Below are 14,869 nucleotides of genomic sequence, written 5' to 3' on the forward strand. Positions count from 1 at the left end.
AAAACGCTTAAGCCCGCCGATGAGGGTAGCTAAAAAGCTAACACTCGAAACAAAAAGCAAAATGGCTGAAAACATGCCTGAGCATCCCGGCCAAGAGCAAAATAGCTGAAGAAACGCTTCAACCCACCAATGAGGGTAGCTAAAAGCTAACAAAAAGCAAATTGGCTGAGTCGACCGAAATTTAACTTCAAAGGATCCTCCAGCACTTCGTTCCGAAAAGCAAGAGGCTCGGGGGCTACATCCAGATAACATCCAGATAGGAATACTTTTTCCTCACAAAAGCACAAGCGCCACTCAAGAAAGCACTCGGACAACGAAGTTTATCGAGGCAACTTTCTATACCGAGTCGTTTTACACAGCGCAGGCGAAAGGTTGTTAACACAAAAGATCTACATCTAACAAGTCATAGCACGGACAAAGCACTCGACGAATCACAAAGGAAAGAAGAAAATAAAAGTACTCGACAAATCGAGGGGCCTCGTCAGGATAACGCACAGAGTTTGTCCTACGAAGCAGAGACGGGAACAAGACAAGGTACTCAGTAAGTCAAGTAACTTCAACCACACCCATGCAAAGAATACATCAACAAAGATAAAGAATCTTCATTTAAAAAGAAGTGTAATATTACAAGAGGACGCTCAACCAAGTTGTCAGGCGTTGTCATCAGAAAGGGAAATATCAATATTTAGACTATCTACAACCCTACTGGCTAGATCTTCAACCTCGGGTTCCATCCTTTCAACGGCGTCAAGATATTCTTGGCTTTCAGCTTCTTCCGCTATTTTGGAGAGAGGCGCTTCTGGAGCAAGGACCCGGACTTGGGCCAGCACATTCTTGGTACATACTTGGGCGCACCTCTTCGTGAACTCTTGGAAACGAGTCGGAATCCGGGGAATGAACTGCGCCCAAGATTGCCCGTCATCCGCTGGAGTCCGTAGGACATCGGCCACCGAGCGAAAAGATTTCCACAAGGCATTCCAATTCTCGGTAGCCGTCGCCAGCTTCCCGGACAAGCCTTCAATGGTTTTTTGGGCCTGCACAAGATCTCTGTCAGCTCCACGCCTAATCAGCCTAGCAAGGGCGAGTTCTTCCTCAGCATGAGTGTTTACCTCCTCAGCTCTATTATGACTAGAACGGACAAGGGCCTTCATTTCATCAATACTCTCCGAGAGCTTTTGTTTCTCAACTCGGAGAGCTAGACAGAACACCAAAGAACAAGTCAGCGGAAAAAGAAGTCAAAATACAAGAAGAAACAGGCAGAACCCGCGGCACCTTTGCATTCATTCTTCGCAGACTCCACCGCAGCATCTCTCTGTTTCTCCGTCTCCACTACCCAGGCGCGAAGGGCTTTCTCCTCCTTTTGGTGCAATTGACGCTCCGTCTCCAACTCAACCCAGAGAAGGTCAAGATCGGCTTTCAGAGCGTCCACCTCCGAAGACAACTTCCTCTTATTTTTAGATGAGAAAAAGAAGCCAGAATGATCACGAGAAAAAGACTGGGCAGAAAGAGGCAAAGAGAAGCAAGGCATAAGGATAGAAGAAAAACAAGTATGCAAAAGAGAAGTGGCAGTAAAACTTACCTGGAGCTTTTCACCAAAAGAAGTCACGAGAGTCGACAAGCTCCCCCAGGCTGCGGTCAGCTCCGATAACCGATGAGTGGCATCGAACTGTTGCACCACGTCATCAGACAGGGAGGGGCCGCCGGAGGCAAAAGAAGGGGAAAGAGAAGCCGGCTGGGGCGAAGCAGGAGCGACCAAAGCAACCTCCAGGGAAGCCGGAGCCAAACCCCCAGAAGAACCCGGCGCGACGGCCACAGTTACCTCCGGAGCAACCAAGTCAGCAACTCCGCCAGGTAGCTCTGAAGCCCCCGCCGCGACTTCATCAACAGAATGTTGTGAGTCTCGAGGCTCAGAACTCGTTGGCACGGCGGGAGGCAGAGAAGAAGTCGATGAAGAAATTAGAGAAGGCAAAGCACTAAAAAGTGATAAAAGGAAGCACCAATAAGAACCAGAGGAAGGAAGATAAAAGCCAAAAAGATGAAGCAAGAATCTACTCACCCGACTACTTTTTTCTTTGCGAAGCCAAGAGAAGGCCTCGCAGGGGGAACCACGACGGCGAAGACGTCCCCGCCACCCAGCGACGGGAGCGGGACAGCCGACAGCGGAGCCGCGGAAGAAGCCGGAGCTGGAGCCGTGGAAGAACTCCGCACCGGAGGAGCAGTACAGCTCGGGGCAGAGGCAACCAAAGAACTCAACCCCAGAGCTTCGGAAGAAGTCGGCGCGAGAGCCTCAGAAGAACTCACACCCGACCTCCGATTACTTCAAAAAAGTTCAAGACTAAAATTAAGAACAAAGAGGAAAAATTCAATGCGACAAGAATATGAAAAACAACTCACCGCCGCATGATGAGGGGAACTTCATCATCCTCTTCTTCCTCAGCCAGCGAAACCAGAGCACCTGCTGAAAAAGAGATGAAAAGTACTCGGTTCAAGAAAGAAACATGAAAATAAAAGAACAAAGAGTACTAAATGTGCTCACCTAAGAGCATGCTAGCAACAACTGGAGTACCTGAGGGAGTACTTGGTTTGCGAGGCTTCTTGGAGACAGGCAAGCCAGATGAGGACCCGTCCATTCGCCCCCTCTTCAGGACACTGCGAGGACCGCGAGGGACTAGACGAGGAACATACTCTTCATATACATCATCAAATCTGAAAGAAACCCCAGAAAGGGCTATAAAAGTTTGAGACTTACTAATTGCAGAAGTACCGGCTAAACGATCCCCAGTCTCCGCCACAGCAGGGAGAACATCAAGGGGGATCAGATCAACAAAGTTCCGCCCAAGCCCCTGCGAAAATAGACAAAACACCAAGACAAGGAAAAGCTAAGCAAGAACGGATGCAGCAAGAGTACATAAAGAACTCAAATAAAAAGAAAAAAGGAAGATAGACAACTCACAGCTGGGGGCGGGTTGTTGGCCGAGTACTCAGGGACGGCAGGAGGAATGACGCTCACTCCTTTCAGCATCTTCTGGAGACGCTCGAGTACCTCCTCACCGGTCAGCTCAAGAGCTGGGACCATGCGTGAAGGATCCTCGGCCCTAGAATACTCAAAGCCGAGATGTTCCCGCTCTTTCAAGGGCTGAACCCGGCGACGAAGAAAACTTGAGACGATACCAAAGCCGGTCAATCCCTGCTGTTTCAGCGTGCTAATCCTATCAAGGAGTGGCTGGATCGCTTGAATCTCAGCAGGAGACTCAAGCTTCTTATCCCACCGGTCATTCGCCGCAGGACCGGATCCGGAGTGAACAACAAGAGAAGGGATCAAATTGGCAGCATAAAACCACTCGGTGCGCCAATCCTTGACAGAATCGACCAGGTCATAATCAAAAAACTTGATTTTGAGACCCTGGCGAAACTGAATCCCACAACCGCCGAGGGCACTGGTTTCCTCGCGGCGGGGTTGAGGTTTCAGGCGAAAGAAAAAACGAAAAAGAGATAGAGAAGGAGGGATCCCAAGGAAGGCTTCGCAAAGGTGAACAAAAACAGAAAGATGGAGAACGGCATTGGGGGTTAGATGGTTCAAACTAACCCCGAAATACCCAAGAAACTGATGAAGGAAGACGGAAGCAGGAAGACAAAGACCAGCGCGGACAAAAGAAACAAAAAGGACAATCTCACCAGGACCCGGGGCCGGAACCCGATGCTCGCCCGAAACTCTCCATTCAGCGATGACTTTGCTTTGGATCAAGCCATCACTAACGAGCTCGCGTAGCTGGTCTTCACTGGTTGTTGGAGCCGGCCAAACCTTCTGAGCTGCCCTCATGGCCACGAACTCCTGGTTTTCAATCAAAGGCAGCGATGACTCCTCGTCCACGAAGGTTGCCTGAGATTTGCTTGCGGTCTTCTTCTTTCCCATGAACTGGCGGAAGCAACAAAGGCGCTAAGGAGGATGAAGCTAGAATGATGGTGCTCGGGCGATAACGACAATGACGGCGGTGGTTTTCTGAGAACTAGGGTTTAAAGGCAAGAGCTGGGTGACAAGGGAAAGGAAGATAAAAGGTCTTTAAATAGATTTCTCAGTGATACAAACGGCCTATAAGGCCCGTTAAAGCATAGCGTGGGAACGCAACGGTCCATTTACCGACGCAGCTAAAACGACGGAGGGCACGAATCCACACAACGGTACAAACCAACGGGCAGATTTCAGACTTATCCGCGCAGCATCACAATAGGGTTATCAGATAACCACAAGAACAACTCGTTGAACCAAGAAGAAAAAAAAAGAGGGGCTACCTCACGAGGAACAAAAGAACCCGGTTATGTAAGAAAGAACTTGGTAACCTCATGAACGACAGGGATCACAACAGAAAAGTCAAAGACAACTCAGAAGACAAGATTCGTTACATTACAAGTGACTTCAAAAATAGAAGATTACAGATCATACAAGACCCAACGAACTCGGCACCACGAAAAGCAAAGTAGCAAAGAGGAACACGGACACGACTAGGCTCTGGAACGACTACGTGTCCCAAATTGCTACTCGAAAGGACAGACCGCCTTCAGCTACACTGTTTTCTTCAAAGGACGAACGCAGTGCATCCAAGGCGGCAATCGGCAGCACGGCAGGGCAACATGGAGCAGAGAAGGCCGGCGGGCATCTGTCTACCCAAGACCGATGTGATGCTGGATATGGTGTTGATCTGCACCGGACGGTCTCAAGACAGGCGACGAGGATCAACCCAGAACTACCGGATGAAGGAACGAAGCCCACATCACAAGACTTCCTCCAACTACCACCACGTACATCCTGGCACAATGCTGTCGCGGGATTAGCCTACCTCTAATCCCTATCACAAGACTTTCTCCAGCTACGGCAAGACACACAGAAACTACAAAACATGCCCGGGGGCTGCTCTACTTCACAAACTACCATGTTCATGACCACCAAGGCTTCAATAGAATATCCAATGAATGAAAACAAGCACTCCGAGACAGTATTTATAGACCAAAGGATCGGCGCACATGGACTAGGAGTACCAATGAAATAAGCCTAACAAAGGACACAGTGAAAAGACAGGACACAATAATGGACGACTCAGGCGAGAAGAGGCAGTACTCGAAGACGGGCATATTCGGAAGAATATACCAGCACAGTACAACCCGTGAACAAAAGGCATTTACACTCAACCACCACCATACAACTACATCTGACAACAGCAGACTATCAAAGGATACACCAAGACCTCGCATCCGAGTTCTTCCCAAACAAAACAACACGGATATACGCTCGGAGCCTCGGCCAACATCATAGCTTAATCAACACTAAGCTAGGGAGCTCGGCCTTTCATTTCAACTACCCCCCGGAGGCTCGGAACCAAAGACAAAAGACCAAGAATACAAGAAGCTTAAGACTACAACGACGACAACACATCAAGACTATCCATCCGACTTCTTTTCTAAAAAAGAAGAACACGGAGAAAGCAGGATACATAGCCACAGAATTTTTCGAAGACAAGAATCAAGACCCTCCAACTTTTTGTTCCAAATAGCAAGAGGCTCGGGGGCTACACTCAGTGAGTGCACTTTTTCTTCAAAAAAGCGCACGTCACCAAAAGACTTCCTCAACGCAAATCACTTCAAGACACTACGACAAAAAGAACCCAGAACGAGCCATATTCGAGTTCTTTTTCATAAAACTTCAACAAACAATCAGAGCAACTTCAAGACAAGATCCTCCAGCTCCTTGTTCCAAATAGCGAGAGGCTCGGGGGCTACAACCAGGTGGATGTACTTTTTCTTCAAAAAAGCACTCACCACTCGAAGATCCCAAGAAGCGCTACAAGGTTTCGCTCCAGAAAGCACTCGGATGACGTTTTGTTCCTACTCAACAAAACTTGAAGAAGCAAAGCGAGACTTTCAGAGCTCAAGCATGAAGTGCTCGGGGGCTTGTCGATGCGGGACCCACAGGATACCCCGCAAGGGAGAGAGAAGATCTAGTTCAACTAGGATTCTCCCCATATAATCTTAGTAGTATAGCTATTAAGTAATCCTACTAGGAAATCTCATTGTAAACGGACTAGGACTCTGGCCTCCTGACTATATAAAGGAAGGCAGGACTCCTGAGACAAAACAACAATTGTACAACACAACACTGGACAATCAATCCAACGCAAAGGCTAACGCCGACTGGACGTAAGGTTATTACTCGATCTACGATCGAGGGCCTGAACCAGGATAAATCGACTGTGTCTTGCGTTAACCATCGAGTTCGCCATACGCCGAAGCCTGAACATACTGCCCCGGGTACCCCCGTGACAGGCTATCGGTGGTAAAACATCGACAGTATGCGAGCCCCACACTCCTCTCTGTCGGTCCTTCTCTCTTATCACAGCGCATGCACATGCCTCCACGCGTCGAATGCACCCCACGCCAAGTGAGGACGCATGCGCTCCCATGCGCTGCCCCTGCCGAATGAGTGGCTGCACGAGCTCCCATGCGCTGCCCCAAATGAGTGGTCGTACGGGTTCCCATGTGCTGCCCCACATCGTATGTACTCCACGCCGAACGAGTGGCCGTACACGCTCCATACGTTGCCGCGCAGAAAGGACCGGTGTGAGATCCGCCTGACTGCAGCCGCCTGCAGCTTTTTTTCTTAGTCAGCCCGCGTGCGGGTGTTGGTCCATTCTGAGTTGGGACAGACGCCATAAACCAAGCATTACAGATTTGTAAAATAAGGGCACGTTTAGTTCGCGAAAATTTTTGGGTTTGGCTATTATAGTACTTTCGTTTATATTTATCAATTAGTGTCTAATTATGGACTAATTAGGTTCGAAAGTTTTGTCTCGCGATTTCTCACCCAATTGTGCAATTAATTTTTTTTTCGTCTATATTTAATGCTCCATGCATGCGTCCAAAAATTCGATGTGATGGACAAAAACCAAAATTTTTTTGAACTAAACGCGCCCTAAGTAGAACACGAACTGACACAATTGCCAATAGATAAGGATCAGCAGACCGGATGATCATATCAATTTCGGTCTTTTTTTGAAACATCAGTCTTTCAGAGACATTTTTTTCATCCTTCTAATCCAAGGGACATAAACTGAAGGCAAACATCTTTCAGCGCCTCGCAGTAGTGTCGATCAGCCAAGGCGAGCGTCGTCTCCACCGTGGCTCCATCGACGCTCCTGCACAAGATGCCCTCACAAATCAGCTTCAGCCGCTCCATGCCGTACCGATCCGCCGCCTCGAGCAGATGCCGCACCATCTCCCTGTAGTCGTCGCCGTCGAGGTCGCCGGGGATCCGCAGCGCGTCGGTGTAGATGAAGTGAAGCAGAGCTCGAAAGACCACCGGTTGCATGTCGTCGATGGCGATGCGCTCCATGGCCTTCTCCTTCATCTGCCCGAAGAGCTCCGCCATGAACATCGGCGACCGCGCAGCCAGCACCACCCTGTGCGCACGGAAGACCTCTCCCTGGACGGCGAGCGTGACGTCGGCCTGGTCCTGCTGGTTCAGCAGCAGGTCGCCCAGGTGCTTGGCCAGGTCCGAGGGCGGCACCCTGAGCCGGCATAGAGCTACGGCCTCCGGCACCCGTGCCTCGTCGGCGACGACGTCGACGACGCACTCGATAGTGAGCCGGTCGTCGCGCAGGTACGCTGATGCCTCGAGCTCGCTGCGCGGCATGAACTTGCGGCGCCGCGCTTGCCCTTGCATTTGTTGTGCGGCACCGAGTAGTCGAACATGACGGGCACCGCCTCGCAGCGCACGGAGCGGGACAGCCCGGTGCCGCGGTCCACCAGGCGCAGGTCGTAGCGCGCCCACGCCCTGGCGTTCTTGCTCGTGAGCTTGAGGAACGCTGACACGTACGCGCGGTGCGGCGCCGAGAAGCCGCTCGGGTAGAAGCGGACCGACCACCGGTAGCCGCCGACGGCGAACGAGCCCGACCGCACGTACTCGCCGGCGGCGGCGTCCTTGATGAGGCTGTACCCGGCGATCTCGAACTGGTGCGTCCCGCGGACGGTGCACGGCGACCGCGACATTTGTGAATTTGTGATGGATCGGAATCGGATGTTCAAATTTTGACGCGGCCGTGTGCGTATATAGATGACGACGGCGCAAGTTGAAGAAGCTTAATCGGCGATCGCGGCAACCGAAGAGAACACTGAGTTTCTGGCTGAGGATTCCCATGTCTTGGGAACACGGCGCGACCTCCTCGACTTCCAAACCACTGACCCCTCGTGTTCTTCACTCACCCATCGTGTTCTGGACTCTGCGATCCGCTCAAATTCATGCACCGAACACATTCACCTCTTCTTCTACACATACACACACGTGGTGATCAAGTCCTTGGACGAACAACACGAGTGCACAGCATATCCACACCTTGGCGCAGACATGGCTTTGCCAGCGAACACCAAGTCCACGAACACGACGGAGACCGTGCGCGGCGAGCACCGGTTCGACATCGACGGCTACTGCGTCAAGCACCACGCTGGGCGCGTCCTCACCTCCGAAACCTTCGTCGTCGTCGGCCTAGACTGGGCCATCCGTTACCACCCCGCCGGCGCCGATGTGGGCGACGAAGAGTACGTGTCCGTGTTCGTCAGGCTCGTGACGCCCAACGCCAGCGCGCGGGCGCTGTACGACCTCAGGCTGGTGGACCGCGCCACCGGGCTGCCGAGCTCGGTGCGCCGCCGCAGGGAGCCGGTGGCGTTCGAGGCGAGCAAGGCGAAGAAGCGCGAAAGGGGCTCCCGCATGTTCATGACGTCGTGGAGACGTTCCTCTCGCAGACCACGGCGTCTCCGGGAAATGCCGAGCCGCCGCCGCCGGACCTGTCGAGTCACCTCGGCGCGCTGCTGCTGCGGACGCCGGTTTGGGCAGACGTGACCTTCACCGTCCAAGGAGAAGCGTTCCGCGCGCACCGTGTCGTGCTCGCGGCGCGATCACCAGTGTGTTGGATAATCCTGGCTCGGCTACTGTGTTCCTTGTCTTTTTCTTGCATGCCAATAATCTGGGCGCGTCTTTGTAAGCCAGACGCATGCTGGTTCATGCGGTGGTTGTCCGTTTCTTTCGCTCTTCTTTCTCGCATGTAGTGGTGACCGTGCACGGCGTGAGTTCGTTCATGGGATGGCGCGAGCAAGTAGGAGGTCCTGCGGTGTGCGATGCGCGGCCATTGGCCGTTGTAATCAAGTTTTTATATTCAGCAATATAGAGTCAGAAAAGCTGCGGTTGTTAGCGGCACCAATTCGCTTGTGTTCCACTGAGTTCGCGTGTGTTCTCTGTGAGATCGTGTTCAATCCTTGGGAGTCTTCTCCAGCTTCGGCGAGGGGCGCCGGCGAGCTCGAGACTTCAATTGGTATCAGAGCACGGAAGGGGAGTTGGGTGCGTAGCCATGGCGTCGCGGAGTCGTTCGGGGCAGCGGTCGCCTGCGTGCTCGCCGTCCGGGAGCCGCTCGCCGCGACGTCGTTCGCGCAACCGTGGTGGACGCCATGGGTGGCCAGTGCATCCGCGGGAGGCCGTTGTCGAGCGCGTTGTGCGTGAGACGTCGGGCTCCGGCAACTGGCCGCAGCTCACGAAGACCAACTACGACTCATGGTCGTTGTTGATGAAGCTCAAGATGCAGGCACGCTATCTCTGGGAAGCCGTCGAGGACGACGACGTCGACTTCCACGACGACCGTTCCGCGCTGGAGGCTATCTGCTCCACCGTGCCCCAGGAGATGGTGCCGACCCTGGCGACAAAACCGATAGCCAAAGAGGCGTGGGAGGCAATCCGCACCATGCGCATCGGGGAGGAGTGGGTACGCAAGTCGACGGCGCAGTCTCTCAGGGCGGAGTATGAGCAGATCAACTTCCGGGATGGTGAGTCTGTCGAAGATTTCGCTTTGCGCCTGTCCAATTTGGTGCAGCGCCTGGTGATCCTTGGCGATCCCGAACTGGAAGCGAAGGTGGCGGCGAAATACCTTCGCGTTGCGCGTCCGAGGTACAAGCAATTGGTGATCTCCATCGAGACTCTGCTCAACACCGACGAGCTCTCGATCGAGGAGATTACGGGACAACTCAAGGCGGCGGAAGACCGAAGCGTTCCCGGCGGGTCGTCCACTGCGCGCCTCAACAACACCGAAGAGGAGCTTGTGGCGCGGGTGGTGTCCCGGCTGCAGCTCTCTGGCGCAGGCGCGTCGGCCAGCGGTGGGCGCCCTTCGTCCTCCAACCAGAGGCGCGGGCGCAGCAATGGACCACCGAAGAACCAAGGAAGCAGCAGCAGCGGTTCTAGGCCGCCGACCGGCAACGACGGGAAGAAGAAGAAACTCGCCGATGATGAGTGCGCGTACTGCGGCAAGACGGGCCACTGGGCTCACGAGTGTCGCAAGAAGAAGCGGGATGAGGCGGCCCACACGGCCCAGGCGGAAGAGGAGCCCAGAGAAGGGGCCCTGATGCTGGGGATCACATCCCTGGATCCAGAGTCCACTCTGATTCCGCACCTGGAAGAGGATCCAGCGCCGCCATCGGTGACCGGAGATGCTCTCACCGTGGAGATCGACGGCGGGGGGTGCACACGGTGGGCATTTGCTAAGGAAGAGCCCACGCCGGCCGCACTCGTGGCCACGGCGGAGAAGCCAGAGGTGGTCGCGCTTGTGGCCGTGGCGGCGGCGGCGGCCGCCATCCCTAGGCCATCTGGTGTTCCTGCGCCGGAGATCCACCTCGACGAGCACAAGCTGTTCGTGCAGCTTGGGGAGAAGGGCGCCAGTGGGAGCACGCGCTGGATACTCGACACTGGTGCCACGAACCACATGACGGGCCAGCGTGATGCTTTCTCCGAGCTCGACACAAGCGTCCACGGGACCGTGCGCTTCGGAGACGGATCGGTGATCGCCATCGAGGGCCACGGCACCATCCTCTTCAAGTGCAAGAATGGCGCGCACCAGGTGTTAGCCGGGGTCGACTACATCCCGCGACTGACGGCGCGCATCATCAGCGTGGGGCAGCTTGACGAAGATGGGTACAAGGTCCTGATTGAGAAAGGCATTCTCAGGATCTAGGACCTGGCGAGGCGGTTGCTGATCAAGGTGGAGCGTTCGCCGAGCCGGCTGTACATCCTCGACACTGACATCGACAAGCCGGTGTGCCTCGCTGCCTGATGCTCCGAGGTGGCCTGGAAATGGCATGCCCGATTCAGCCATCTCGGGTTCCAGGCGCTGAGGGCGCTGTCCAAGAGCGACATGGTCCGAGGGCTGCCACCAATCGAGTAGGTGGAGCAGCTGTGCGATAGCTGTTTGGCGGGAAAGCAGCGTCGACACCCGTTCCCGGTGGCAAGCAAGTACCACGCCCCCAACCTGCTGGAGCTGGTTCACGCCGACTTGTGCGGGCCGATCTCCCCTGAGACGCCCGGCGGCAAGTGGTCTTTCCTCCTCATCGTCGATGACAAGAGTCGCTATATGTGGCTCGTTCTGGTGGCATCGAAGGACCAAGCTGGCCAGGCGCTCATTTAGTTCCAGGCACGAGCTGAGGTGGAGTCAGGACGGAAGCTGGGCACGCTCCGGACTGATCGTGGCGGGGAGTTCACGGCGCGTGCGTTCGCTGAGCACTACGCCGAGCATGGCGTTCAGCGCCACCTGACTGCGCCCTATACGCCACAGCAGAACGGTGTGGTTGAAAGGCGCAACCAAACCATGCTTGGCATGGTGAGAAGCATGATGAAAGCCAAGAAGATGCCGGGCTAGTTGTGGGGGGAGGCGGTGCTCACAGCCGTGTTCATCCTGAATCGGTCACCAACGAGGAGCGTCGAAGGGAAAACGCCGTTTGAAGCATGGTATGGGCTCAAGCCTCCTGTTCATTTTCTTCGAACATTTGGGTGTGTGGCGCATGTCAAGGTGCCTGGAGGGAGACAACACAAGCTGGACTACTGGAGCGTGCCCACGGTGTTCATCGGGTACGAGCCAGGCTCCAAGGCCTACCGGTTCTACAACCCGGACACCGGCCGCATGATCATTTCGTGGGATGCGGTGTTCGATGAAGGAAGGGCGTGGGATTGGAGCAGCATCGGCGAGCCCAGCGGGCAAGCGGACACCGAGCCATTCCACGTCGAGTACACGACGATGACGCCCTGCCACGACGTCACCGCTGGTTCGCAGCAAGGGAGCGCGGCGGACACACAGTCTGCAACAGGCTTCGACACGGAGCCCTCCTGAGGGTCACCAGCAACACCGACGCACACACCCAGCAGGGTTGGAGACTCTGCTGGGGGAGGAGTGCCAGTGGAGTTTGTCTCGCCCCCGACAGCTCTGAACCTCGACAATGATCATGATGACGATGCGCCACTGCGGTTCAGAACACTAGACAAAGTGCTCGGGCCGGTGCAAATTCCAGGCTTGGCAGAGCGGGACTTCGTCGTGGACGAGGAGCTGCTCCTTGCTTCCGGCGATGACGAGCCAAGCACGTTCGAGGAGGCTCGCAGTGATGCAAGGTGGCGCAAGGCGATGCTAGACGAGATGGCATCCATCGAGGAGAACAAGACCTGGGCTTTGGTCGATCTTCCACACGGCCATCGCCCAATGGTCTCAAGTGGGTGTTCAAGCTGAAGCACGATGAACAAGGGGCCGTCATCAAGCACAAAGCGCGCATCATCGCCAAGGGGTACATCCAGCAGCCGGGGATCGATTATGACGAAGTCTTTGCCCCAGTTGCATGCATGGAATCCATGCGCATGTTGTTGGCTGTTGCAGCTCAGAGGGGCTGTCTTGTTCATCACATGGATGTCAAGTCAGCCTTTCTGAATGGAGACCTGAAAGAAGAAGTTTATGTCCGGCAGCCGCCGGGGTTTGTTGCCGCAGGACACGAAGGGAAGGTTCTCAGGTTGAAGAAGGCGCTGTACGAGCTCAAGCAAGCGCCAAGAGCGTGGAACGCGAAGCTCGACAACACTTTGCGTGAGCTCGGTTTCACAAGGTGCAACAGCGAACATGGGATGTACACCAAGGGCGGTGCGACGTCGCGCGTGGTGGTCGGGGTCTACGTTGATGACCTGATCATCACAGGCGCGAGGGCGGCAGATGTGGACTCCTTCAAGGAGCAGATGCGTCGCATGTTCAAGATGAGTGATCTCGGACTCATGTCCTTCTACCTCGGTCTGGAGGTCAAGCAAGCAGGGGATGCGATCACCCTTGGCCAAGCAGCTTATGCCCGCAAGCTGCTGGAGAAAGCAGACATGGCGGGGTGCAACCCCTGCCACACCCCAATGGAGGTCCGGCTGAGGCTATCTGCTAAGAGCTCAGCTCCGGATGTTGATGCCACGATGTACAGGAGCCTGGTGGGGAGCTTAAGGTACCTGGTCCATACGAGGCCAGATCTGACCTTCGCGATGGGCTATGTGAGTCGGTTTATGGAGAAACCGAAGCAAGATCACTACGCCGCCGTGAAGCACATTCTGCGCTACATCGCCGGCACCATCAACTACGGCATCTGCTACCCCAAGCTCGGCTGCTCCAACGACAAGCTGACGGGCTACACCTTGACGGACTACAGTGACAGTGACTTGGGGGGGGGGGGGGGACGTGGACGAGCGGAGGAGCACCGGAGGTGTGATCTTCTTCCTTGGTGACATGCCAGTCTCATGGCAGTCCCAGAAATAGAAGACGGTGTCTCTTTCGTCGTGCGAAGCGGAGTACATGGCTGGCATAGCTGGAGCGTGCCAGGCCATGTGGCTTGTACGACTGCTGGGCGACATCACTGGCGACAAGGTCCAGCCATCGTTGCTGAAGATGGACAATCAGTCTGCAATCGCGTTAAGCAGGAACCCGGTTCTCCATGACAGGAGTAAGCACATCGACACTAAATTCCATTTTATTCGTGAATGTGTGGAGGCCGGAAAGATCTACGTGGACCATGTGAGCACTGAGGAACAGCTCGCAGACGTCCTGACGAAGTCACTGGCGCGAGCAAGGTTCACTGAACTACGCAGCAGATTGGCGTCGTCATCATCAAGTAAGCCGAGCAAGTCTTAAGGGGAGATTGTTGGATAATCCTGGCTCGGCTATTGTGTTCCTTGTCTTTTTCTTACATGCCAATAATCAGGGCCTAGACTTAGCTAATCTGGGCGCGTCTTTGTAAGCCAGACGCATGCTGGTTCATGCGGTGGTTGTCCGTTTCTTTCGCTCTTCTTTCTCGCATGTAGTGGTGACCGTGCATGGCGTGAGTTCGTTCGTGGGATGGCGCGAGCAAGTAGGAGGTCGTGCGGTGTGCGGTGCGTGGCCATTGGCCGTTGTAATCAAGTTTTTATATTCAGCAATATAGAGTCAGAAAAGCTGCGGTTGTTAGCGGCACCAATTCGCTTGTGTTCCACTGAGTTCGCGTGTGTTCTATGTGAGATCGTGTTCAATCCTTGGGAGTCTTCTCCAGCTCCGGCGAGGGGCGCCGGCGAGCTCGAGACTTCACAGTGTTCAAGGTCGAGCTCTCCGGCTCGGCGCTGGCGAAGGAGGACGATGACGCAAGTGAGGTGGTAGCCGTCGACGGCATGGCGCCTCTGGTGTTCAAGACCCTGCTCCACTTCATCTACACCGACACGTTGCCCGATAACCTGCTGGGTGATCTTGGAAGGCAGGAGCACCAAGAACTTCTGCGGGATCTTCTCGCAGGTGCGGATTGATACGGCATCGATAGGCTGAAGCAGATGCAGATATGCGAGCTCGTTCTTAATCTTAGGAACCCACTTGATGGGAAGACTGTGGCAGCTGCGCTAGATCCAAGTGGGCAGCACCGCCATTGCCAAGCTCTCGGAGTCGGAGACGGCTGTGTTCAGTTCAGGCACTCCCAGCGCAGACTCTACTATATTTTCTATCCCTATTAATTACATTGCTACGTACGCATTTTGTTGACTTGG

The 14,869-nt window shown here is 54.6% G+C and overlaps 2 protein-coding genes and 1 pseudogene across 2 annotated transcripts; 2 read left to right on the forward strand and 1 right to left on the reverse strand.

Annotated features, from left to right (window-relative positions):
• Positions 1-7,072: 7,072 nt before the first annotated feature.
• LOC136469370 (BTB/POZ and MATH domain-containing protein 2-like) lies at positions 7,073-8,045 on the reverse strand (annotated as a pseudogene).
• A 347-nt stretch (positions 8,046-8,392) lies between these two features.
• LOC136469371 (BTB/POZ and MATH domain-containing protein 1-like) lies at positions 8,393-8,884 on the forward strand. Its single transcript, XM_066467585.1, has one exon. It carries the CDS (start codon positions 8,393-8,395, stop codon positions 8,882-8,884), a length of 492 nt encoding a protein of 163 aa, XP_066323682.1.
• A 505-nt stretch (positions 8,885-9,389) lies between these two features.
• On the forward strand, positions 9,390-13,994 carry LOC136469372 (uncharacterized). Its single transcript, XM_066467587.1, has 5 exons — positions 9,390-11,003; positions 11,868-12,151; positions 12,326-12,558; positions 12,720-13,520; positions 13,651-13,994. Exons 1-5 carry the CDS (start codon positions 9,390-9,392, stop codon positions 13,992-13,994), a joined length of 3,276 nt encoding a protein of 1,091 aa, XP_066323684.1.
• Positions 13,995-14,869: the final 875 nt, after the last annotated feature.

Source organism: Miscanthus floridulus, chromosome 8, assembly GCF_019320115.1.
Source record: "Miscanthus floridulus cultivar M001 chromosome 8, ASM1932011v1, whole genome shotgun sequence".
Classification (NCBI taxonomy): Eukaryota; Viridiplantae; Streptophyta; class Magnoliopsida; order Poales; family Poaceae; genus Miscanthus; species Miscanthus floridulus.

Excerpts from the sequence above, each read along its gene's own strand:
- LOC136469371 (XM_066467585.1), top strand. The coding sequence starts at position 8,393 with ATGGCTTTGCCAGCGAACACCAAGTCCACGAACACGACGGAGACCGTG.
- LOC136469372 (XM_066467587.1), top strand. The coding sequence starts at position 9,390 with ATGGCGTCGCGGAGTCGTTCGGGGCAGCGGTCGCCTGCGTGCTCGCCG. Across the intron at positions 11,004-11,867 it reads TTGACGAAGATGGGTACAAG|GTGCCTGGAGGGAGACAACA; the intron begins GTCCTGATTGAG and ends GCGCATGTCAAG. Across the intron at positions 12,559-12,719 it reads CCATCGCCCAATGGTCTCAA|CTCAGAGGGGCTGTCTTGTT; the intron begins GTGGGTGTTCAA and ends TGGCTGTTGCAG.